Source organism: Opisthorchis viverrini (genome assembly GCF_000715545.1).
Source record: "Opisthorchis viverrini unplaced genomic scaffold opera_v5_335, whole genome shotgun sequence".
Taxonomy (NCBI): Eukaryota; Metazoa; Platyhelminthes; class Trematoda; order Opisthorchiida; family Opisthorchiidae; genus Opisthorchis; species Opisthorchis viverrini.
In genome coordinates this window covers 518,344-545,446 of record NW_008751990.1, presented here as the reverse complement: position 1 = coordinate 545,446, position 27,103 = coordinate 518,344, and the positions used below count along the sequence as shown (strand labels likewise).

General features: G+C 43.1%; 1 protein-coding gene across 1 annotated transcript in view; it reads right to left on the bottom strand.

Annotated features, from left to right (window-relative positions):
- Positions 1–1,375: 1,375 nt before the first annotated feature.
- Positions 1,376–27,103, bottom strand: part of T265_10089 (hypothetical protein) — a gene marked incomplete at both ends in the record, with an annotated part of 62,283 nt that continues 36,555 nt past the window's right edge. The window contains 8 exons of the mRNA XM_009176357.1: positions 1,376–1,927; positions 4,452–4,578; positions 12,358–12,584; positions 14,716–15,952; positions 16,767–17,955; positions 21,564–21,724; positions 23,875–24,149; positions 25,978–26,308. Coding sequence (XP_009174621.1) covers positions 1,737–1,927; positions 4,452–4,578; positions 12,358–12,584; positions 14,716–15,952; positions 16,767–17,955; positions 21,564–21,724; positions 23,875–24,149; positions 25,978–26,308 — 3,738 coding nt within the window. The remainder of the gene's footprint in view (positions 1,928–4,451; positions 4,579–12,357; positions 12,585–14,715; positions 15,953–16,766; positions 17,956–21,563; positions 21,725–23,874; positions 24,150–25,977; positions 26,309–27,103) is intronic.

Here is a 27,103-nt window from a genome sequence, read left to right as displayed (position 1 = left end):
GCTGGGGTTTAGCTGAATTTCCCGCCTGAACAGCCTCGTCGAACGAGATCTACGGCATAATATGCTGAAAGCAGTAACTATCTTCAGGCCTCCACCCTGTCCATTAGCGTCGACAATTTCACTGAACAGGTCAACCACAGACAGCCACCATCAATTAAATGAAACGCTCCAGATCAAAGCACGAAATGAAGGTTTCTTGTTATTCTTACCGGTTGAATTTGGTTTTTATCGGTAAATTTCCCCCAAAAACTGTGCTGTATCTGTAGCTGCGCAACAGTTCGAAACGTTTTGCACTGTCTCTACTCAACACTCTCCTCCAACAGACTCTGAAATAGCACAGCTTTTGTGCACCTGAAACGCAAATAGTAATGCAGGGGTGTAGATGTGCGCCACACAAGTTACTCATCGGTTGTTGACGCAATCCCCAGTGGGCAAACAAACAGAGGAAGACGTAGTCTGTGACATAATTCAGTGGGGCTGAAGGTTAGGCGTTGTTTTAACAATTGAAGCAAAACTGCACTCTTTTGGGACAAAAACAGCCAAATCGTGTACTGACACTTAGTTCGAAAAGGTTTTCACACAACACGATAATAGAGTCCCTCAGTAATTCCTGTTGTCTGATCACTCAGACCAATCACTATTTTAAAGTAGTTATTTACTTTTCCGGCCCACCCACCCGCAAAGATGATGAAAGGTGTAGTGTCTGTAATCCGTTGTCACATTTACCATTCATCCTGAACTTAAAACCACACTTTGTAACTGTCGTTCATATTGTATCATGACGTTTATTTTAGTGTGACGAATACACAGTTTTCCGGTGCGACCTGCTGACTTCTTGCTGAACGAGTGTATTTACGCTCGGTTGAACTGTTTGTTGACTGCTGAACCAGTGGGACCAAGTCTCTGTGTCTGTGTCAACTGTTGAACGCCACAATAAATCCCTGTGACATTTTTTAGCCGTGAATAATTTTTCTACTGTGGAATATATCACTCACGCGGAACCATCTGTGGGAAATTTCGACAAGTGAATATTTCCTTTCACTGCTAGTTACTGCATTTGGATCGGTGTAGTGGACTATTGGACCTACACATCCGTGAGTCCTCATTTGACTACTCATTCCTTTCCTATTGTGATTTTGTATTGGTTACTTTGCTTGTTAATTTATCCGAACACGCTGATAAGGTCCCGGTCCGCTACAAAGGTTTGTCGACCCCGTTGGAGCCAAGTCGATGAACTAGATGATAATAGGTGAATGAACATCAATCATGAAATGGATGACCAGAACTTTCTGTTGCTTAACCCCTTCATTGCAACCGAACAATAAATATGCTCGTTGAAATAATATTTGTTTATCAATTACGAGAGAAATGAAGAAAGTGTTACTTATTTACAGAAGGGGCAATAAATGTACATCTTTCGGAGCAAAATATTCAGTATCTGTTCGAAAAGGTAAACCGTGGCTTGCTTCCAGCAGCCGAATACACTGAGTGGAATAGATCTGCATGATCGGAACGTTCGACACAGGCATGTGGTGGGGTGTTTATAAACAAAAAATTACTATAAAACACAAAAAGTGAACCTTTGTTGACGGACACAGCAGTTTACAAAGCCAGTAGAAAGGAGTGGAAATCCGAAAATTAGAAATCGACGTAGATGGATGAATAGCCAGCAAGATTCACCGGCAACACTGAGGCGGTATGTGGACATGCGGAGAGTTGCCACAAATCCGTCGACTTTAAAACCCGGAACTGCTGGTTGTTATAGTTGAAGGTTGACTAATCTCTGCCTCTGTGCGGATATCAAAGCAAGTGATAAGCATCACCCTCGATTTGCATGCGTCGACTCGCTTTTGGAGAATTTCGGTTTCCAGCTCTAGTGCATCAAGGAAACCCTCATCATCCGGATCCATTTGCTCGGCTACGCACACTGTGATAACAAAGATTATGAGAAAGAGCAGTGCATGATCGCCAGGGCCTTTGAACGTAGTTATTCAAACGAAACGCATTCATACTTAGTGAGACCATAGGGTTCGAAGGATTTTCCAGCTTGACCTAATGAAATGCGATTGCTGCTAAACCATACATCATCAAAGCTTTCCCATTGCCTGTAAACCATATCATCTCATCTACAACCTCAAGAAATTTGAAATACCTCACCTCTTGTGCGAAGTAATGAATTGGCCAATAGCACCCTACGTAGAAACGAAGGTTTACTGCTTCTTTGCCTTTCTGTCAATGATGATGATGACGATGACGGGGGATGCGAAGCGAAACGACACATCAAGAAACACTGTAGGATCGAATGATTCATGGTTTGAGTACAGTATCTTGTTCGTCATGATACAACTTCCACAAGACCTGACTGCCAATCCCGCTAGTCAGTTACAAGGAGTGAACTGTAATCATGCCCGCCCACACCGAGGCAAATATAAATTGCTTTTAGAGATTATACGTTCATTCGCAAACTAATTCGGTTTTTCGAAAGACTCAACTGGAACCCAGCCGAAAACCAAATTAGTTTGTAAATGAGTGTATATTCGCTGATTTCGTGCAATTTGGTTTCAAGTAGAACCTAAGGTTGACGTAAACTCGGGGACTACGCCTACCTGATGATCCCCAAAAAGGGCGGAACCGATCGTGCGCTGTCGACGGATTTTCAGCAACCTTGTGAGTAGTACATTAAAAAGATATAAATTACTTTCATTTCCAGGTCGCCATCTGACGAATTCTCCGATGACAGCAGTATGACTTCATATACGAATCGGNCCGAGGGGCATTGGGAAGTTGTGATAGGTGCTTGTCCTGCCGTTTGTGCATGCCTCATAACTGAGCCTAGGACTGAGTTGCGGTGTCACCTGTCGCTCTTGAGTCACCTTTTTATGTTCATTGACTGGATCCCTCAATTGTCCGCTGATTGGCCCAGTCTTTGCTCACAGTTACCATCGCATCGGTCAATCTAGGGTCGGTCGAAGAGCTTGACTTGGCTATTGCAATCTATCAGGTCAGTTTGGATGAGGTCTAGATACTGCAGCGAAAGAGAGACGTGTTGAATGCGTGACTATTCACTGACACTTGTTTACCTTAACAGATCTGATTGTATTATCTGCCGCTTGGTCCGGCCCACAATGATGACTCAAGCGTGACAGTTCGCAAGTGAAAGGACGATTCGTTATCAGGTGTGAAGTATGCTCAAACTAAGTACACACGCACAAGCGGCAGGGTGTACAAATCACAACACGTGACAGTACGTTGACCAGTCTTTGGCTGGCTACATGCACAGCGTTCTCACATCAGTCATTTCTGAATTGATATCGGCAACCACCGGTTGTGGAAGCATCGAATAACTTCACTTGGTGCATCAGCAATTGTAGTCAGTAGCATTTCCAAAATGAACCAACAACCGCCTCGACAAACACACTCATCTGTGTACCTATTTGGTTTTCACGGGAGACTCACCTGAAACCCAGCTGAATTTCTCGTTTGTGATGTTCTCATCCAGCTGAATATGCTAAACCATGTATTGACATACTCGGATATCGTACTAACTGAAGCATAAGGCACTGGAAATTCGGTTGAATAATAGCCTAAACGAGAGACTCAGCTTGGATCCAAGTGCCTCCCGTCAAAACCAAACCGGTACGCAGATAAGTGTATTCGCCGAGTCTCGTGTAATTTGGGTCCAAGTAGAGCATAAGGTTGACGTAAACTCGGGGACTACGCCTACCTGATGATCCCCAAAAAGGGCGGAACCGATCGTGCGCTGTCGACGGATTTTCAGCAACCTTGTGAGTAGTACATTAAAAAGATATAAATTACTTTCATTTCCAGGTCGCCATCTGACGAATTCTCCGATGACAGCAGTATGACTTCATATACGAATCGGTAAAAATATGGCGATTCATTGCATGTATCTTAGAGATGCAGTGTTGTGTCATGGTTACTACTTCAAAACTTAGGAAGTACCCCTGATCGTTTGGACTTGAGAAGATTCTACAAGTTTCTCCATTCCCCAGGCTATTATGTGAAAAGATGGCGGTGCTTGTAGTGTAGGAGTGTATACATTTCTGATAAGTTCATTCCATATAAAATGTAAGCGATGCCTATTTGCGGTTAGTGGATAACGAGCGCGATTCGCAGTCCCACTGCTAACCAGTTACTTCCGTTCAGTGATGGGAACCAACTGAATTACTCGTGGGCCTTTGTTCTTTCAACCAAAAATGGACCTTAGTATCTCTTTCAGTTAACTAAGAAAGCTAGGGCTGTAATGGCGTGTGGAATAGCCATGTTCGTGCGAATATGGCGCAAAAGCTTGGAACATGGGCGTTTCGCGTGGTTTATTTTCCTGTGCAGTTCATTCAACCTCAGTGATATAGCCAGTGAGTTCAGGGATATCTGTATAGATAGCGTAATAAATTCAAAGGTGCAATCAACCGTATGAGGAAGCTACTTACCGTCAAAACTCCAAGTAGCTGGATCAACCATCAGACGGTCCTTAGCCTTCATCAGTTCCATCTTAAGGGTATCTTGCTGCGCTAGCAAGTCATAAATCCTCTCATAACGTATCTGTCGGAGCATTTCCTGTTTGAAAGCGTAAAAAACATATTCACAAAACATGAGGCTACTTGTGATACTGATAATCAGTAGCTGAGAATAAGGAAACCGATTGAAAAAGACCCTGATTTTTACCTTCACCAAATTCCTGTTGACGGCTCCCAAAAACAAAATCTAAAAGTTTAAATAACATGAGGAATCGACCAAGACTTTTTCTTCCAGTTTCATCATACTGCAGCAGACGAACATAATCAAGTGTAGCATACTCAACAACCGGACGGACATGCCTACTCGTTTTTTTAAAAGACAGGTCTAGGTTTTTTAACTACACAACTATGCGTAGCTCTCCTTGCGAATGTATGATGCCTTCAACACACTTTTTCGTAGTTTGATTAATGCCTTCTGTGAGTTAAACAATAGAGTTACCCGACAGGAATGCACAAAGAAAAAGCTCCATGTCACCTCTAACTACAAGGTGGTGCTGAGTTGGGCCAGCAGTGAAAATTAGTGAAGCTTAATAATTGTTTTAGAATCATCAGCATGCATTTTAAGTAATGGATCCAAGTTGGTGTGTACCAGTGTAATGGTGATTACTACTAATGAGGCATGCGAGTAGGATGTTTTCTCGTAAATCCGCTTCGCATCTCTTGAAAAGTGAGATCTATTACGGAATTTGTGAAGTAACTTTGTAACATTTGCTTGCATTTGAGTAGCGGTTAATGAATACACAGGAAATTTCAGGAAAACACGTTCAAGGCGAAGATGAATATTCAGTTTTTGTAAACGAGATGAGAGTATTGCTTCCTGTCCAACAGTCTGTAACCGTTCGGTTGGCGTTTCTTTAATAAATAACGCAGCGAAGGCCTTCTTCCTTTCACCAGTAGCAGAAGAATTATCAGCAATGAGACAAACGATTTTGCACTGAGCAGTCAACCCTCAGCTGGATTGTGTTGCTGGCCATCTGCAGCCGTTACGCTTTACTGGTGCATATTAGCTTTTGACGACAGAAGTTAGTCATAATAATCGAATTGCTGAATATTGCTTGACCTTTTGATGATTCCCGTCCATGTGTTTCTCATCTTTAGTTGTTTTGTCCATAGGTACCCACCATTCACCTTGCCACAAAGGCCTTCCCCTTCGACGCCGATTCATCAGCATGTGTGTATGCGCAGCCGACCTACTCAGTCATGCGTGTTCGTGCCATGTTTACTGAGCCTACCCTGACTACTTCTGCCATGATTTCCCAAACGGAATCATGTGACTATCCTCGGAAGGGATGACCGCAACCCACATAATGGAGCCAACATTCCGCTCGCCGTTGTCTGGTTTGCGGACTTTGATACTACACTGGGCCGGTCAGTTACACACACGTGTACGATTTGCCTCAACGAACGTGGACAATTGATGTTTGCTGTACAGGTTTGCTTATTTTGTATAAATAGTACCGTAAACTTTCGATCCCAAGTGATCCTTTTGATACTCAAAATCGCCAGGCCTACGCGTCAATCGGAATTCCGTACGGGGAACCTCAGCTTTTCAGACAAGATAGTTCAGAAGGAGGATTAAAGCCTAAAATGTTTCGCTGGTGATATAAAAAATGGTTTGCTTGCAATATTAAACAGATTTGGTCAGCACCATCTATTTCACTGCCAACCCGTTTTTCTGGGTGTAATGGGTTGCTATTTACAACCGTAAATAAGTGCTTATCACTTAGCTTACTCATCAAAACTTGCTCAAAAATGTGATCATCAAATGACCAACTATACCTCTAAAAATGGGTTGGCTGTCAGCCAGATTACCTTATCTGGTTCAGCAATGGCCCAAGATACTTTTATCACAAGTCAATGGATGTCAATATATATATCGGAGCGACATAAATGCCCGTCTGCGAGCTCAAATACACAATGTTCGTACTTTTTCAGTTTTAAGTACTCTAGTTAGTGACAAGAAAGTCTAGGGTCATGGAACTGACGATATGTCATTTTAAGTTGACCGGCAGGTGTTTTGAATTACAGTCAACTCGTCTGCAAGTGGTAAAGATGATGTCTCCAACGCCCGGCCTAAACTGTATTGTGCTCCACTACGGGTGGACACCGAAGGCATATTCCATTTTTTTTTCAACTGGGCAGACTAAATAGACTGTCCAGCAAGTCATGAAACTCACTTATGGTGTCCAAAGTCCAAAGTTACTTTGGGTTCTTTGCTTGAATGAAATGCGGCGATGCCGCTTAGAGCCGGCACCTAGCCACAGTAGTTCCGCTTGCAGGCAGTTAGTTTCCAGGACGACATTCAGCTGAGTTCCTAACGTGTCTCCCGCAAAACCAAGTTGTTTTTGCAGATGAGTGTATTTCGCTCTCCATTATTGTTTCGCAGGGACTAATCACTGTTTGAATGCAAAAGCGTCGCTCCACTTGATCCAGCTTATCTGAACAACCCAAAGATACCATCTTCGAGCTTTTTTGGAAGCTTCTAGAACACATCAGTTCAAGGGGTTGTTCGCACGTTGCTAAACCTGCGACGGTTCGCAAACATATTCCCTTCCGTGGATTTCTCAAGACAAATGCTCTGCACCCTTTATTCGCTCATCAAAATTCATAACGAGTGCACCATCGTTGTCGGTGCCCTATTCACTGTAGTGCAAACTGTACTGAAAACCAATGTGAGAGACGTTTTCTTATTTACATGTCACGCAGTAAGCCCATGATACTTCGTATTTTGGTAGGACGTGCTACTGGTTAGCAGTGTACGTTTTTGCCAATGGATTTCAACATTTTGTGCACGCCAACAAGTGTCATTGGCTTCAAACCGATAGGATATCGGCTAGAAGAGCGAAAAAGGGGAAAATAAAATGTGCTAACCTCTCTTACGAGCGACCACTTCAGTCACAAGTGATTCTTTAAAAAGGGGCCTTCCAACCGCAGACAGACAAGTGCGCCCACTGTTTTGTTAGTGAACCAGTAGAATTCTGGTAGTTGGCTTGTTCCCTGAGCTTGGCAATTTGGTTACAATCGCCCAGCTCAGCGAACAAGCCAACGATTATCTACGCCACCCGAACTACCAAAATTTTCCTCTACAGTATGATTCTGTTTGACAGTGGGCTGAGAATAACAAAAGTCATGTGCACAGCACTGGAGGGCCATTTTTTGCAGGCTTTATCCTTAAACCTGAACATTTGCTGTTTCCGTCGAAAGTTTACCATCCTGAGGTTGGAACCCGAATCGAGAGTGTTGTCAGTTTCCCAAAATTGTTTCCTCCTCAGGTCTCCCTGGGTCCTACTACATACCCCTCATGAAGCAGCAGGAGTCGTTTCGATGGAGGGATACAGTGAACGGCATTCTGTCGGACGAGTCCACTTTAGAAAATACCATGTGGGAAGTTCAAGACTCACCTAGTGACAACAACATCATTCAAGTCAATGTGACAGGTCAAAGGCTTGGCCATCTCTGATGCTAGTATTTTCCAGCACATCTGAAAATCCTTCAAAAAGTTCACAAACCCGTGTCCACCTGACAGACTTGTTCTTGGCATGTTGGCCAAATAGCTAGCTAGACTTTTAGAACCAACTAGGGGGAGAATTCTTAACTTAGTTTGTAAAATATATTCTAGTTCGCTAAGAGATTTGGATGGTTAATGGTAGACAAACATAGACGCTTATCCCCCATTGTTTACAAATTTACCGCCTTGTGAATGTCTTAGGCAACACAAATGTTAGCACTTTGAAGGACTGTTTTTGATTTGCACATAATATGTTCAATCTTGTTTCAATGATTCAATCTGCTGGAAGGAACATGGAAATGCTCTGGGGTCTCTGAGTCCCCTTTTGTTCATGAGTGAAGTTGAAAGTTAGTAGCAAACCATAATGATCAGGAACTATACAGCCTGCACGCATACGATGTTTGTACTTGTTGCAGATAACAAAAGGCGCAAAAAAAAGTGCTAAACAGTCCTGACTATGTTCACACTTATTACGATTTCGATCCTAGTCACACCGCGCCCGTTTGAACGGTCGTCCTCCTATTCTGGCGTAATTATTCCGGTGAGTTCACCCACACCAAAGGGAAGCAATAGACTCGCGTTCCGCCCTCATAAGAGCTCATCAGCAGTGCATATCCAATGACCGTGCCGAGATTCGAACCCCGAACATCTGAGGCAAGCGTGTAACCACCAACGCACGTTGGACGCGTCTGAATCTTCACGTCTGAACGTATTCACACTTGAGCAATGTCATTGGTGTGTCCGACTCATCGAATGACGACCTAGCAACTGTCTTGGTTGTGACGATCGACTGACCCGCCAGTCAGGACTTCCCAGTCAGGTAGCGTGACACACGTATCTACGTGGTACGGATTCCTAGAACGACTCATACTGGAAAATATGCAGCCCATGTTGTGGAGATTGAAACGGGCTTTTATTCAAACGGGACAAATGCGTAGCTTGTTCCCAAAATGCCGACATAGTCCACCGTTATGAAATATACGGCCAACCGTCTGCGTTTGGCGTTCACTCTCATCAGATTCCATGTGAAAGATAAACAGACACTCTCTACCGTCGGCTTGTGTGACGTCCTACAAAACACCTTACTTGAACAAATCACATGTTCTCCAGGGTATCTGAAGTAAAATCCAGCGGAAAGGGCCCATTCCACGTGTTTTCCTATCAAACAAGGGCTTAGCGTTTTTCAATTTTTAATTTGATCTGCTATGAATGACGACAGCTATATACACTCTTTTGCAAACTAATTTCCAGGTGAGTCTCCCGAATTAGTTTGCAGATGAGTGTATATTCGCTAATTTCGTGCAATTTGGTTTCAAGTAGAACATAATGTTGACGGAAACTCGAGGACTGCGCCTACCTGATGAGCTTCGAGAAAGGCGAAACGGGTCGTGGGCTGTCGATGGATTCTCAGCAACCTTATGAGTAGTACATTACGACGACAGTTATAGTTCTCCAGTTGCTAAGATAAAGTGAATTGTCATACAGGGCAATCACACATTTCTGAGCACACAGAAACCTGAAAATTCAATCTTAATTTAAATAAGGTCGGGATTGAACAATTCCATATAGTCGTGTAGTGGACGTGTCCTCAGGCTTCAACACCTGCAGTTTGGTAAATACTCCCGTGCGAAGGCAGTCTTTATGACCGTCACGTTTCTAAATACCAGAAAGCCTCGTCCCGTACAAGCGCTATCCGAAATTGCACCTCTTTTATGTCGAAACTTGTGTGCCATCTCATTGGACATACGTTCACTCAGCTTTCTGTCTGGTGTTGTGGGACAGTAGTTAAAATTATTCCCAGTTCCGAGATTCATACTTGATGACTCGTACAATAGCCCTTGCATGCAAGCTCACGCTTTTGTGCAAATCTAGGTTGGAAAACTATAGGTGCAGAACACGTTATCTGGAATACAAAAAGCGTAGTGTTAAAGCTATCTGTATTGGTATTACTTCTAAGCAGATGTGTGAGTTGATTCATTGCTGCAGTCGTTGGAGTAGCATGATCATTTATGATTCTACTCTAAAGTTTCATCTTGTCAAAATCTGCAGGAGCTGAAGTCATGGTTTTCTAATTTTTACCGTGATGATCTATCAAAAGTCACCATAATCGAGCCTAGTGAAGTCTGCTCATTTGAGGGGTGATGGTATCACTTGGAGGGAGCTTATATTTCTTAATGGGGCCCACTTCTAAGTGCAGAGTTGTCATCGGAAAGTGATCAAAGTACGATGTATTCATGGAAAATCTAAATGTTAGCAAGCTGATTATAAGAGATGGGATAAATTGTGGCTGAAAATCAAAGCCTTTATGTGTAACTGACTACCCGTTCAAGGTTCTTTTTGCATATTCCCGTTTGCTTACCATTTTGAGGCCTCAGAGTAGCCACGATTACTTTAAACAGACGCTCTTAACGGCAGAATGTTAGACTTAAAATAAGCTCTATGCTTTTTTAAAATCCCGGGCAGTTGCGGAGGTTTACCAAAATTAAGTTAAACTTGTGTGGTTCACATGTTGCAACATGATTCTCTGTCTTGGATCCGAATATTTTTGGTTCCCCATCCATTTTAATTAAGCGGCTGAACATATTTTGCCACATAAGCATCATTTCAACCATTCATGTGGCTTGCTCACTCCGCGTGATCGAGCACTACCTCCCTCATTCGATGGCTCCCAACCGGAAGGAGGCACCTATTGAAATTCATAAGTGGAACCGATAATTCATGTCACACAATGCCAGAAGAGCGATCTGATTACCTTCAGTCTTCGTCGTATGATGATTATGGGCTATCCGGTGTATGTTATTCCCCCAATAAATTTTTACGCGAATTCCGAAAGCTATCCTATAAGCTTTTGACTAAACTTATTCTGCTACCCAGCAGCAAACTTCTTCTCGTTTTTTGTCAGCTAGTAATCAGTGTAATCAAACTCGTAATGCAGCGAAAAACAGCCAGGTTGGATCTTCCGGTGCTTACCCGCCAATCGTATCCGAATCAAACAAAATCGAATTTGCCCGTGATTCTGTCCAGGAGTCTCAGCATTACCATGACATAGACAACAGTGGTACTGGACTGAGGCGTCTCGGTAGAGCTAGGCCCTCGAGTTCAATGCTATCAACCAGGGAGAGCACATCGTAGGTCACCGAGTCCTTGCTACGCCCATCAGGTCAGTCCAGGCAGTTTGTCGTTCCTTTCGGTGTGATTCTGGACAAAACAGTCCGCACCAAGCCTTAGGTGGGCATCCATGCATGTGGTTAGGTCAAAATTTCAACCGGTGGAATTTGCAGATTCGCTCCAAGAATCTTGAAGGCCTCATATTCATTCTGAGTCAGGATCGGGTAACCTGGCGGAGCGCGCAGTTCGAATCACGATTTCTGTGCTCAATGGATTTTTGCGCGACAGTCGCTCCAACATACTGGACATGACTGATTGCACCAGTAAGATGTATGTTCCCAAATCCCAGTGACTAGCTTTTAGGCCAACTAGTTGCCTAAGTACTTGTTTCAACTGACCTTTAATTTGTTTGTTTTGTGGACAAAAGATAACCGACAACGCACAACAAAACGAGATTAGCGTAACTGAAAAATATTGTACCGAACCAAGGCAGTAAAGAACTGTTTCAAACTGGAAAAGTGTGGAGCGGAATGGGTATTCATCGTTTCAAAATGACCCGATAAATAATCGATAGTTTTTAACTGGGTAACGTGTCGCAATTGACAAAAAAACTTCGTCAGACCAAGTGAGCAGATCATCAAGCTTACCAGGTCTTAAGACAAACGGAGAACTAATCGCCAAAACTTCAGCCGATTGGTACACTAGATAAGTATTGAACGTCAGTCAAAGCGCCCTGAAGGTTGATGCAGTTGCCCAAATCTTACGGCCAATAGGTTTGGGGAATTTCAAATTATTTTTGATCATCTTCGGCTTCTTTATCTTCCGATTCGAAGGGCTTCAGTCAATAATTCATCTTGGGTGCCACTGTTAAATTTTCCTACACTGTGTGGGCTTGCAAGTGCTTGGAAAATAAAACTGGAGAGTGGGTGCGTGAGATCAAGTAGGATCACATGTCAGCTCAAATGACTCAACTATTCTCCGGAAGAGGTGACTGGTCCTCTGTCTGTCTTATAACCTGACCAACTTGGTAACCTGCATGACTGTCCTGACAAAACGTTTGTGTCAAAAGCGAAACGTTACCCAGTTAAAACCCATCCATTGGTTACCAGACGCTCTGAAACTAAAAGCCATTCCAGATCTCATTTGGTAAATGCGACCGAACAGAGGTGGTCCGTTCAGATTTTGTGACCTTCAAAAACGCACCTGAATTTCTTCTTGATGTGTCTCATTTGTCACTACACTTGGTTCGTCCGTTTTACCGGCCCCGGAATTTTCCACACTTGTGGTCAGTGAAGAGACGACTGTGGTGGTAGCCTTTGGTGGCACGTAACGAACACTAATTGGACTGCTTGTTGTCGCCTCGGAAGTGTCTTCAGAACACGGTGGAGCTGAATGGCTGCGACGTGACGTTGACGAGGACGAGGAGGCAGCTGGGTGAAGGAGAGGTAAACTGAGCAGTACCATTCTAAGTAGCATTTACTAAGAACTACTTAAGCGAATGAAAGTCAACATTTAAACGCGGAAGGTTCGGCCGAAGCCGAGATAACAGTCAGGCCGTAAATTCACGAGAGATGCGTTAAGTTAGCATACAGTGGGAGGTCCACAAGTTACAACGACTCCGAGCACAGCAAGTCGGAAATAAAGAATAATCAACACTGAACACCAATGTTTCTTCATTCGCGGAGCAAACCATATGTAGCTTATTAATCGCTCAAGTTTTTTGGTCTAGGCGATTTCACTCCAAAGCATCCGGGTAATTTTTACAAGTACCGGTAAAAGTCCGCAATGACCTCATGTGAGGTCTAACTAGTTGGATGTCAATGTTCCTGAGATATGAGGTCCTATTCTTTGGGACATCCTAATTTCAGATTCTGTCAGTTCTCCCCAAATTAAGATGTATTCTAGATAGAACCGGTACATTTCCATTTTGAAACTAGGTAGGAGCTGTACACTGAGGATCAGACCATTGGTGTGCATTCGATAGGCCAACGGATGAACTGGCTAGAGTGCTTCGGGCAACCGCAAAAAAAACCACGCTCAAGTTGTCCTTCCGCAATGAGACAGAAAAGTTTGGGGAGCGGAGAAGCACTAGCAAACTGTCATTCTCGCTGGGAATTGTAGGCGGAGTGCGTCTCATTATTACATTGGTTATCCGGCGAGTAGCTGAAAATTACATAAGTCCTCCACAAGTGGCTTGTCACCAATGTGGCCGGCCAGTGAACAACATGAACTACCTCAGGGGAAGATGGATGAACTCCATCCCACCCAAGCTAGGTCACTTAAAGGCTAGATGTTGAACCTCTTTCGGGAAGATCGCGGTTTCGAATCTCCCAAGATATCCATGACGTTCGAAAGCTGCGCGCTGACAACCGATTATACAGATTTCCTGAACTTTTCAGCACAGGATGCCTTCTCTTCCAGAATAAAATTCTGATTAAAAAACGAAGAACAGCCCCGTATTCACAGAATTCTGTGTGAAAAACAAGGAAACTCATAGAAACATCTTGCAACCACTTCGATTGGGGAATTGAAGCACTCAAGAGTGGTCAAGACAAATATCCATGCAATATAACCGAGTGGACGTGACAAGTACTGTTGTACTGGAACGGAAAATTGTTACCACACAGACTGCGTTAAGATGGGAGTTGACAAAATAAAACACTTGAACCTAGGGCAATCAGCTCTCGGCTTGAACTTGCTTTTCGATCAGATGATGAATTACCTACTTAATTACAGAATGCCCCGAAAATGCAATATCAACCTCCAGTTTGGGAGATTCTCTACCGCAGCTTCAGATCTCACCCACCTATTAGGGGACGATTCCTCCGTATTCGCTTATTTCTGCACCGCGTGTCAATTTGGTCTATTTAACGTCCAACGGATTAAATACGCTAAAGAAAGTGAACATCTCTACCCCTGGATGCTATAACAGTAAGGCTTCCGTAACCGTCGTCCAAAGATAAAACTGGGGTTTCCGCTGCCCATATGACGCTCAGGAATCACCATTATGTGCGAATAAATCCACTGCTACTTGAGTATCGTTCGGAATCGGCCACTTATGTCACGTGGCTTGGATAACTTTTTCTGTGAAATGTTTTGTAACAAGAACAGACTGTCGTCGTCAGAATACACCAATGTGGGTTAAAACCGTTTCTAACCGACACTGAACTGACGAAAATCTGGTAAACTGCGTCAGATACACCCTTGTTTCGGTGCTCAATGATCGGTGAAATTCAATACAGACTCCCGAGTCATTGTCATATCCAACCGGTCAGCTAACTTACTCAGCTGGCAGTGTTTACCGGCCACGTGAACAAGTTGAGCGACATAACCAACTCTACTTATCGTCCGCTTTTTTCCAATTCTCAGTCAGTTGAAGAAATTCTTTCTAAATGAGGTTTGTCAGTGACAAAATTCGGATCTTCCCTTTCGACTGAGGACTTCTCTCACGGAAAGGTTTCTTTAAAAATGTACCACAGTAATTGTTGTTCTAACCAAAACTGTACATTCTTGAATCTCATGCTTCAAAACCTTACCCATTTTGATATAACACCGACTTACACAGACAGTTGCTGTTTTGTGGATTCACAACGTTTGCTGTCACAGCTTGTTGCCCGTTTGTCATGGTTCGGGAAGCAGGGGAACAGTTGGAATTGGCGAATTGTCCATCATGTCGCTCGGAATTCAGATCCTGTTTTCCCGTCGAATCGGACGGGAATGCAGATGAGGGAGTAGGGCGGTTGACGTCGTGCGTCTTCTCACCCTTGGTTGCAGGAACAGCCGAAGGGTGCTCACTACAGATCGCCTCAGCCTGACAGCCAACAGAACTGCCACTTGTTGAGTCAGCGTGCGATGAGACTTCGCTGTCACGAACAATACTTTCATATCCACTGCTCGTATGGCCTCCTCCAACTCTCACTCCAACGGAATTCTGTGTGATCACAGATGATTTCACACTCGGAGATGCCAGGGTCCGATTTTTACCGTTTGATTCTGTGATCATGGCACCAACCCCAACAGAATCGGTTACTGAATACTTGCGATATGGTTCCAAGGGAATTTTGCAGTCCGTCCGATTTGAACTGCAACGCGTTACGTTTCTACCATACAAACCACATCGAATAGTCTTGTGCTCACTCAGTGTACCGAATTTCATGCCAACCTCAGTGGCACAGTCACACCTTCGGTGGAAGCAAATCCGACATCGATGTTTGGCCACAGTAGTTGAACCGACTTGGTTAGACTCACTGTGGCGTGCTCGATTAGGCCGCCGATAGTGTGGGCACTGATACTGGTGACCCGGGCACGAAAATCCCTCATTGATCTCTGTTCCAACTTGTGGATAAGGATTGCTGCTGCATTCGCTCCCGTGACCGCTACTTGACTGCTTGGACGAGAATTTCGGACTGCCATGCGTCATATCCGGCCACCTGGTAGAGTGCATCTTCCGAGATGAATGGGAAGGTATACGTGAACAGGACAATTCAGTTCCTTCCGCACACATACGGCGAGTTGCGCACTCATGTTGCATTCCAACCTCTGCTATTCTCACAGATGTGTGAATCGCCTGTTGTTTGAATGGACTTGTTTCCGCTGGCCTGAAATCCAGGCTAGTAGGCGCTGCAGTCGATAGTCGGGGTGCATGGATTTGTGCCGTATGTGGGTTTGCCTTGTTACTTCTCAGTTGTCGCTGCTTCTCGTTGTCAGGAGTCCCGGTTTTCTGAATAGCATCGTGTACTTTTTCTCTTCTTTTTCCAAACAACGGGCTAGTTAGAAAGCCCAGACGACCCTTGGAGGACTAAAGGTGGGAAATGGAGTTGAATATTGGGTTATAGTTTTGTGAATGACGTGTAACTACACGTGCAATGACCAAAACGTTTCACAATTGACACGGATGCGGTGTTTACGAAGATCACAGGAAGAAAGCAAAACATAAGAACAATTCATTGTAGCATAGAGCTATACTAGCGTGATCAAGAAAACATCACCAAAGAGTGTTAAACTCAACGCAAGTGCTTATCCAAAAACACAAAGCATTCTCAAATGAGTTAATCAACTAAAAATGTTTTGATGGACCACTAAAACGAGTGCTTACGTCCCCATTCACGAGACCCCTACTTGCCACATCATTTTGCTCTCTAGTGTTTGTTCAGACAAAGTTATCGCACTCAAGGCCAGCAAGTTTAATCTGATTGGATAAGTATGTTATAAATGGATTGAAAGCTATTGATCGCCCGTCAGTGGTGAGCTACTTGAGTGACTCATCACTTATGTGGGACAGGAATTTAGACAAGCCATGAACACACAGTTCAGACGAAAAAAAGAAACAGACGCTATCACCCCGGATTCCGGGGGGTTTGCTATATGACGATGATTAATCTGGTTGATTGGCGAATCAAAATATGCTGCATAAGTACGTTATTTGGCCAGACCAAAGACACAACACTTCCCGTGTTACACACTAGGGCATCGGGAATATGGTCGACTGGAATGATTACTCACAGGTGCTTCTCAGGTAAAAATGCCGTTGCAACATGATCTTAATAAGTGACATAGATATGCTTGGTTTACAGCATATAATTGCACTAAATTCTAAACGTAATCAAACTTACCTTGGAACGTGCTTCTTTGGTGTTTCTTGATTTTGTACCAATGATCACCACGTGCTTTTCAACCAGTTCAAAAGGTTGGTCGGAAGGATGTCTAGCCTGTGGATTACAGATACCTGTTTCATCAGAATGAACACTATTCAACGAAGAACAATAACTTCTAGGCCTTCGTCGAGCTGTGGGTGTTTCAAGAGAGACTTGTTTTTCGTACATCTTCGTTTTTTCGTTGGGTCGCACCAAGTGTTTGCCGAATTCCGGAGAACGATATTTCTTTTGTAAACTGTAATGTATATTTGCACAAAGGAATGAGGGTTGGATGGAAGCATAGATTTCATCCTCCGACCCGTGTCCCACTACATGCTTTGTGCCAACTGTTTTATATTTGGGGCCGCAGAAAGTAAAATGCTTGCATCGGGGATGTTGGTAGTGTTTAGTACAAAGCGGCATCGGTTGGTTTTCTAGGTGTCTCGGCAATATATCAGCACTTAGTCCTTGCTCTTGGAGGTGAAGGTGTGGATTAGATGAACCATCTGGACGACGTAGTTCCAGAGATCCTGGGAGATCACCTTGTTCTCTGGTGACTGGAACTTCGGAGCTCAGAATATTTGGATGTGTCGTGGACATATCGTTCGAAGGCAGTGTGTGCAGCGTAGCTTGACTGGGTAGTTGACGAGTGCCAGATTGTTTGAGTCCTCTGGGGGGTACAGATCTTCCTCGACGATATCGGTGGTGATCAGGGAACAGGGTGGGAACACACGGAACAGGAATTCCTGTGGCTGATTGGATTGGTTCTGTTTCTTTTTGAGGAATAGCGTTTTGTGTGCTGAACGTGTTTGCATGCAAATAGGTCGTGGGTGTTTTATCGTTTGAAAGTCCGGTGGGGAACAACAACCTGAAGACTCGCATCTTAGTTCCCTCAGGTTGATTTGGATTTTGAATTGGGTTCAGCAAGCAAGCGCCATCATTCGACGTTATCTTTCCTCCTCGCTGTTCCGCTACTGTCGTGTCGCCAGTTTCCATCGCAACTGACTTTACCCACTTGGCTATGCGAGCAAAGTTTGAGTTGATTTCTTTTGATGAAAAGTGGTCATCAGTGTCGCATATTTCTCCAGTTGGTATTATCCTGTTTGGCTTCTGACTTGCTAGCTTAGTGCACTTCTGACAAACTGTTTCACGTCTTTCCGGTTGAGCACTGTGCAAAGAGATGAGATTAAAATTAACGTGTGAATAGTGTCCTCAAAACGTATTAAAAACCGGATAATCTGTACTTGGATCAAACGAGATATTCTACGCCATGTGGTCAATTTATGCCAGCTTTCCTTCGACAGACAAATATTTTGCTTTCCGAATGCTGTGTTCCACATTGTGCAAACCCATTGTAACTGCTTGGGTTTCGTCAGATACTAAGCAAGTCCCCTTTTGCCAAACCTGCTGTTTCGTTTAGAACAAGAATCGGATCTAATTAGGCATCAGGTGAATAATGGTGCTGAATCTTGTCTAATATGAAGACGAGGGGCCCTCTACGGGATTGCATGCACCCCGGGTACCCGAGATCTCTGCCAGTAAACCGTAGCCAACAGGGTGCCTCAAAGACTAGGAAGTTTGTCATGCTTCATCGTAAAAAAGACTCGTAAAATGTAGACCTTTCATGATCAAGGAAGTAATCAGGCTTTGGTACACATGCGACGTTTGAGTAGTAGTTTCAACAACTGAAAGAAAGCACAATGTACGGATGCCTTTGTATGGATACACAGAAATGATTAAAAATAACACTACCATCTACCCTACAGACTTCATAAACTGAAGTAATTTCAGTTGGATTTGGGTGAATGGTTTCTTGGCTAATCATGGACATTCAAGCAGTACAGCAACCGCAGATGATTTAAATGAACTGAATTTGGTAATGTTTCGTTTGTGTAACCAGCAGTTCTCGTAAACGACCTGATAACTCACAAACCATTGACTGGAAATCCAACAGTTTGTCGTCTGATGGTGCATCGTATACTGAGTAGCTCAACAACCTAAAGCTTTCCACCTTTCCGCTAACTCCTTTAGTTTGTGTATATGGAGAAGGCACGTTATTCTTTGGTTAACCGTTTCACATTTCTGACCGTGTAACCTCACACACACACACACTTCAAAGTCGAGAGACGAACGAAAGACAGTATGCGGCTGGAGTTTTTGGGCCTAATATAACTCCACAAATAGTTCCTTGTCATGAAGTGGTTTCTGAAATTGTGTCAGTCCAGGAAGGAAAGTTGCACAGGGAGCACTGCATTCGGACGCAATATTGCTCATCTGCTGGAGGAAAGAAGAATCTTCTTGAGTAGGCTGTATGATTACAAACAAACATGGTGTTACGAGGACGGAAAACTAATCACCCTTAGGAAACGCGTTTTTATGAGTTCATCTGAGCCACCAGGTGAATATAGTCAAGTTCACAAAAAGAGAATTAATACGACGAAACAATGTTCGATTAACTGCGAGGATTTTTCAGTTTTCTTACTGGCAGTATGTACTACTTACAGCGTTGGCGTACATCTGTTCGATCAGATGACCTAACCATGATTAAGCCCAGCCTGGGCAGGCCTAGTTATTCTCAAACGTTATAACTACAGTATCACCTAGGCCAGTCCGTATGTCCCTGGCATGCCAAGCGGCAAAAGTCAGCCAGAGGAACAAAAAAGACATTTGTGCGCAACCATCACATTCTCCGTGAATTAGAAAACTGGATCAGCTTTCCCATGATCATACAATGACAGCTGGACTGTTGGCTGCCTCGTCGGTCCTGTCTCTGTTGGTTTGCGTGTGCCTCTGCGGTTCTTTAAATAGACAGGAGGACGAAAGAGTGATCTAAATAAATTTCTGCGCTTGATATCTCTAGGCTAAGGAGAGATTTCACGTTACAGGCGAATAATTAGTCCTTTCTTACCAACTAGGAGGAAGATAACAGTATTTAAAGTCTCCAAAGGGATCAGTCGAAAACTGACAAGCTTCGCTGCGCTGCAAATGTAAAATATGGCTAGAATTATGGCATCCATAGACTGTGGCTATGGGTTCATAAATATTTGTCAGTCGACCGATTACCGTCACCAGTTAAAGGTGCACTGTTTTCCAATCCTTAGACAGGCACGGGTTTGAGTATAGGATGTTGAAAAATGGTCGTCGCATCAAAATGCATTTGTGCGTTTCCATTGGCTTAGTGGTACAGTGTTGATCAGCTTTTGGATGAACGTTAATCAATTTGTAAGACACTACTCATAAGGTTGCTTAAAATTCCTGGACAGCCTACGACCGGTTTCGCCCTTCTTGGGGCTCATCAGGTAGACGCAGTCCCGGAGTTTCCGTTATGAGTAGTGCATTATATGTATCGCGATATCTTGAATATCGTAGCAAGTGGCCTGGGGCGACACATTCGGTTACCTGGAAACATCACAAACGAGAGATTCAGCTGGGTTTCAGGTGAGTTTCCCGCAAAACCAAAGTTGTTTGCAAATGAGTGTATTTTGTTAATGTTAATAAATCTTTTAATTTTTCTTGACGGCAGGATGTCATTAAAACTGAAACAAGCTGACTGTCCACCGGACATCCAGTAAATGTTTTGAGGGAGTGAATTAAGGGATTATTCTGCCATGGTAACCAACAGAAAATAGCTACCTTTTAACTTCCTCACGGTTAAAATGAACCATCAGCCATTGTCTCATGTTCAGTGTATAGCCTCTGCATGCTGTTATTTTTACTTGTGAGTGCATTTGATTAACTTCGACTTTGTGATAACCAGATGTGAAAGATTTCACGAAAAAGGCTGACGTTGGACCGATTCTTATTTAGCCTACGGAGCTGTACAGAGAACTGGTTATGCTGAGTTTTATAAAAAAAATGTGAGTGTTGTCTGGCGCTCATCGTTGATAGCTAAATGTTCGTTTTTCTCCTTTTCTGATGAGACAGCTTCCACAATCTGATCAGATTCGCCTGATGCCTGAGGAGGTGACACTATCTTTATTAAACCGGTTCTGTTGTAAAACAGTACCCCTTTTTCTTGGGTGTTCATTTGTGATCTTGGCTCGACTTCGCTAGGGCGCTGTGGTAGTGACACCGAGTAGAGAACGAGTGCCTGTTATCTCGGGAACACGGAGAAAAACGTACTAAGTATCTACTTTTTTTCATCACCTTATGATAAAATTCATTAGGGGTCTACGTTTAATTCAGACATCCAAGGAATATTTAATGCCGCTGCTGACGTTTGATGGTCCAATAGGATCTCCGTGATTACGGTAAATTTCCTGAACATTCGTCGTACCGTTACCTAATGAATCCTCATTAGGGTGTTTGAAAAACAATGCAATACAAAACAAGGCCGAAGAGAACAAACTACTAAAGATAGAAGGCGTGAGGATAACCAATCAACACAGAGGAAAGCAGACCACAAAGCAACAAAGATCACAAACGGACCCATAGATTCACCGAATTTGTTACACTTTAAGTAGCCAGTCACGTCAGAAGATAACAGATAGCCTTCGAATGCTATATAAACGCACGCAGGCAAGGAAGAAGTATCCACTCAACTGTGCACTGATGATGTCTCCTCGTATGGTGACGAAACGTTTGCAAGCCAATTGCCAAGCTCGGCGAACAGATCAACAGCCACTTGATCAACAACCAATAAACTCACCCGAGCTACCAATATTTCAACAAATTATCAGCTATAGCTAAAATTTTCACTTCGGGGTAAGACATTCTCAGCGCCGATTCCTTAAAGACAAGGCAAGTGAGACGTTTGCGAAATGACAGGTGACTTACGTAGATACGTATGGCCGACTGATGGCCTTTTCAGCCTCGGCAGTGGGACCACCAATGAGATAACTGGGAATAGCGGTTGGATGGTCCATGTGGGCGTGACCATTTTGAACTTTGCGAGCTTCGTCATTTGACGACTTCATTTCTGCCACCTTTTCTGCGTACTGAAATTGATAAGTAGAAAGAAAGTAAAAAAGAAAGCCAGTCCTACCGTGGACAAATGACCTTTGTAATTAGGCTGTAATTTTTGAGTTACCAGCCTTTCGTGGAACTAAAAATTTAGCTCGATTTGTTCACATTAGAGTAGTCATACAACAAGAGATTTTGAGATGTGAAATATGTTGCAACGATTGAATAGTCCACTACTTTCCTTCTTTAACAGCCAGTAAGTGCATCTCATTGAATTTTCAGTGGCGGATTTTGACAAACAAGTGGAAAAAATGCACTGTTCCACGATTGTACTGAACACTGATCCAGTTGAGCTATATTCTCAATAGGGAAACTTTTCAGCATAAATGTCAGTATTGCTCATGATCAGTGATATACTCTCTGACCAAATCTGAATAGCTAAATCCAAAGGGTTCGGATAGGTAACGTGGATCATGTCTTCTGTTGATGGGGATACGGACAACAGGAACTCCCTTGATTGAAAAAAAACAAAAGAAACTCACTAATTTCTTTAGATAAAGCACTCCCCTCTACAGTGTGCCGCAAGTGTGCCACAATCTGAGCCCCGGATTGCGCCCTTGCCTTTTTAAGTGATCCAGCGACCCACGGCTACGCACCACTACGCTCTCCAATAAGGCACTGATGACGTCACCTCGATTGGTGATGAAATATTTGCAATCAAATTGTCCAGCTCAGCGAACAAGCCAACGATCATCTACGCTACCTGAGCTACCGACATTCTCCTCTACAGAAAACTCTCCAAGTGGTACAATGAAGCAGATGTTTCCTTATCAGCAACATAACCACAAGTATTTATCCCCGACAGCAAAATTCATACGACGGAGCGTAAGTATCACTCTCTAGCCGCTGTTTTCCAACGTGAAAAACTCATATAGGACACATAACTTAGTATTTCAAAACAAAAGCCCACATGCATAAAGTTGCGTATAGATCAGTTCTCATCATCTATCAGATCAGCAGTCCGTTACGGTGATCAGAATTTCACTAGCGGTTATTTTTTTAAGCTAGCTTATAGCAATCGAACATTCGAAAATGGTAGCACCGACATTAGTTTACCTTGTGGAGATGGAACAACATTTCGGAGTTGCTGTTTCTAGACATTGTCCTACTTTCGGTTGACAGTGTTCATTTTTGGCAAACATATGGTGGGCCACCCATACACATAAAAATAGCAAAACGAGGTGATACTGGTTCACAGAAAACCACCCGAATTTGAGAATCAAAGAGAGGATTATTTGGATGCAAACAAACATCTACTACCAATAAATAGTTCATGTTTCATGATTCTGTGGAACTTCCTGATTGGGAAGACCTGACAGGTGGGTCACCAACATTCTCCTTAGTAGCAAACAGATTTATACTTAGATTCTAGCAGGTTTCAAAAGCCGAACACCGGTGATTAACTGCGTACAAATTACATTCAGAGATTTGTCGACTGTCTGTTCAGTTTTGTTTTACTGTCTTTCGTTTCGTCTTTATATGATATTGGTTTGGTGGTATTCTGGAAAGCCTAAATAACCCGATGTTACTCTGAGGAAGCCCGATAAACTTTTTGTCTGATTGGTGGATTTTTTGGCAATGAAACCAACAGTTTTGAAAAGCATGGCTGTTTCATCATAATTGGGAAAATCAGCTCCTCACGAAACTTCGGGGAATTTCAGTCTGCGACGTCTAGTTTAGTAGGTTGAAATAATAGTTCCTCCACGATCAGCTTATCAGCATTATACTGTCAGTTTGTGAGAAAGAATACTTTCACAAGTTGGGCTCAACTTTCATCCAAGAATTAGTCATTCAAGGAGCCGGCCAGTAATCAACCAAATGGTGTTTTTCGTGACTGAAGGATGAGTGACGTTCTACCCTGTGTCAGAGCAAGCTAATCACATGGCTAAGCAGCCGCTATTGACCGAAAGGTTACATGTTCAAAACTTCTAACCGAGAGGTCATGGAGTTTCGTGAGGCACGCAAAACTGTACTTTATCGATCAACTTTTCAGCGTACATTTGCCTCGCATACAGAACGAAAGCGCAACCGAAGCATCCCATAACCAAAAACAAGAACGGCTATAACAGAAGTCCCTGCCTGGCCATATTATTCCAGTTGTATATTTCCAAAAACGAATACTCACTTGTTCATCTACTTCAGTCGAACTCGTCAGAACACGATGTTTTTTGAGCCACTCGGCAACAAATGGGTTGAAGTTCAGGGAGCTGTGTGTGTGGTAGGATGACTTTTCGTAGTGCTGCTCATGTGACCCAGGACTCGCACGGTTTGATCCTTCGACAGTCAAATCATTTTGGATAGATATATCTGCCTCCTGCGCTCTGGTTCTCGTTAGATTTGTGGCAAGAGGTCCAAATATTGACCTGCTCCTTGTCGCCAGTGCATCCGTCCCTGAACATGCTGAACAGCCCACAATTGGTTTAATCAATGTCCCGGTTAAATGCAATTTGCCTTGATGGATTGAAAATGCAAATGCTTAGTAGATAATTCCGAAATTTCCGCTAAAACCCTGCCATCTTACACACAATGAAATAATTTAGAAGACTAAATAAAGTCCAGCTGGTGCATTCTATTACCTAAAGAAACACTGGGGATATTCTACGGGAAATTAACCTTGAAACATGCCTTGTCAGGTTGTGACCTGTACTTTCTAACAGGGAGCTCTCAGCTGCTTGTTTAAACGCTAGCTAAATTGGGCTTTATCTAGATACCACTCATGGTTTGTTTTCCACGTCTTGAATATTGGTACAAATTATCTGGTGTACGTTCATTATTACTCGTGTCTGACAGCTTATGCTAAAGTCCGCCAAGACAGTTTGATTTTGCTCACGAGCAAATACGTAAGTGGTACAATAGATTAAAACTCCAGCTGAGAAACCGTAAACTCTAATTTAAGGTTCTGGGTAATATCAACAACTTTTTGGAACCTGAATTCCATCACACACTCAAATTTATCGTGTGCTAAACCGAGGGCATCGTTTGAAATCGGCTCATTTCTTTACTAATTGGGACCTTAGAAAAATCCTTTCTCATTTGGGCAAAGCGATGGTTTCGCTTTGTTTTCCCCACTTTGCAATCAGCTTCCAACGACCGTTCTTAAAAAGCAACCCGAAGTTTGCGTTCAACACTAGGAACACCAGGTGGTAGCACCAGTAATCAGGAGTTGCTCTGTGAATACGTTTCCATTTGCCTGTAGTTTTCCTTCCTAACGCAGTCAAACTTCAAAAAATTCTATCCTGTAACCACTTTTTGTCTCTACAAATTGCCACTGAAATATAAACAGCCACATAAATGTACCGAATCGTTCCAATCATTTTATTGGACTAAGGTGGTATCAGTCGGAACACTTATATTCTCATTCAATCGCTTGAACCTCCGGCCTGTGATTCCTGCACAAGCCAGCATTCTGATTGGCTGGTTTTGCACAAGCCTGGAAGCGCGCGCGTTCAAATTGCATTTGTGTACGAGCCAAGAAAAAACGAGTCAAATGGTTGAAGCGCATAAACCAAGGAAAGATGGACTGTCAATGCAAACGAGTAAATAGCATGGAAGAGTTTAAAGCTTTTATTCCAGGAGATCTTTGCTTCTCCGCGTGAAATATGTGCAAATGGACGTTTATAAAATAAGAAATATTAACATCACAAAACGTATCCACGTACCTTAACGTGTCCGTCGACCTGCCTTTCTTTACACAGCCTTTTTCTGACTACCCACATCACTTCTTGCAATAAAAACGTGGCAGGAAGCATTTGTGTTTTCGAAATCTCGACTCAAACTTAACTATAGTCTTGGACATACATATTAAAACTTTTCGCACTTGATACATTAGGTTGCTTTCATCCCTTTTAGTCATATTTTTATGCTATATGTGACCCGGAAAAAGCAGTAGCATCCTGTGAAGCAACGTGTTAATCGGGAGAGTCGAAAAGAAGTCTGGTGACGTCGCCCAGATCTGAACCGCTCCCAAGCTTCCCCCAGTCGGCCCCCGAGCCACAAAGGGCTGTTGGTGCAAACCTTAGCTAAGCTACTGGACCGTGTATGTGGTAATCGTGTGTCTTGGTATGGATCACGTGATTAAGACCAGACAATCACTTGCTTCAGTGCATGAATTGACTTCTTTGAGGTTGACGAACAAAGGTTGTTTTATCTTCGGCATCTATCACTCAGTTAGATATTTTGATGCGAAAGGTTAGTTGTTGCGTTGACGAATATGAACAGGGATCCGTACCTAATTCGTTAGGGACTTCATTCGCTGTTGACCGGTCACACTGTGCACATGGTTTGACTCCCGAGGAGTGTTCCGTTATCTCTTGTGTGCCACTGAATGTTTGCAAAAATCCTTGACCACCTGTATCGACGGCGCTTCCGTCAGGTGGATGCGGGCTGCCATACAACCCATAATCATGTGCTTGTGAAAAAGTGTGCGCTTTGATTCCGGTTGATAGGCAAGGGGGTGTGGAGCTCTCGCTGAAATCGATATTTCGATCGCCATAAGCTTCACACTGAGCTGAACAATCTTCCACTGGCCATCGATCGGTAGTCGCTTCTGAGTGAGTATTCTGCAGCAAAAAATTATAAAACGGGCAATGAATGGCGTTTGAAAATAACGGACAACAAAATAAGTCAACTGGGAGAATGTTCAGAGAAAGTGTACGGAGTTAGGTATTATTAAGTATCTTTTAGTGATTTTTTAAACACAAATCAGTGATTTAGTAAGACCATTATCTCAAAAGGCATCGGTTTTTACTGGTTGATGAATATTTTACCTATGGTAACGGTTCTTGGATGTACTATGTTGAGCTAAGTTTCATAATAATCCCTTTTGAATTTCATAGCTTTCAGGCACAAATTCATTAATAAACTTCATATTGCTCCAAGTGATCTCACGTTGCTCAAAGCTTGCAGTTCGGAGCTTATGCTCTGCATACTGCTTTTCCTCACTTATATCTGACTTTTTTAAAATATAGTCTGTAACGTTCGTTACTAATTTCGCCTTTTAAGAACATATTCCCTCGCAACACTTCGCGTGGAAAAAAACGTAAGTTAATTTTGTAAACATCTCGGCAATTTTTACTCTTAGCCATTTTGGAGCGCTTTCCTGTCTTTCTAAATTTCTCGTGCGGATAAACTGACCTAAAACACCTCCCGGGAAAGTCAACCTACGCGTTACCTCTGTGATGGGTTGTCTTCGCATCTTTCACTTGTTTGCTCTTGTGTACTCAACGAAACGTCTCACACCCTCCGCACATAATTACAACGAACAAAATTTTAATATCTAATTTAGTATATACATATCATGTATGAATATTATGTATACACACACGTATACACATACATATATACATATATATATA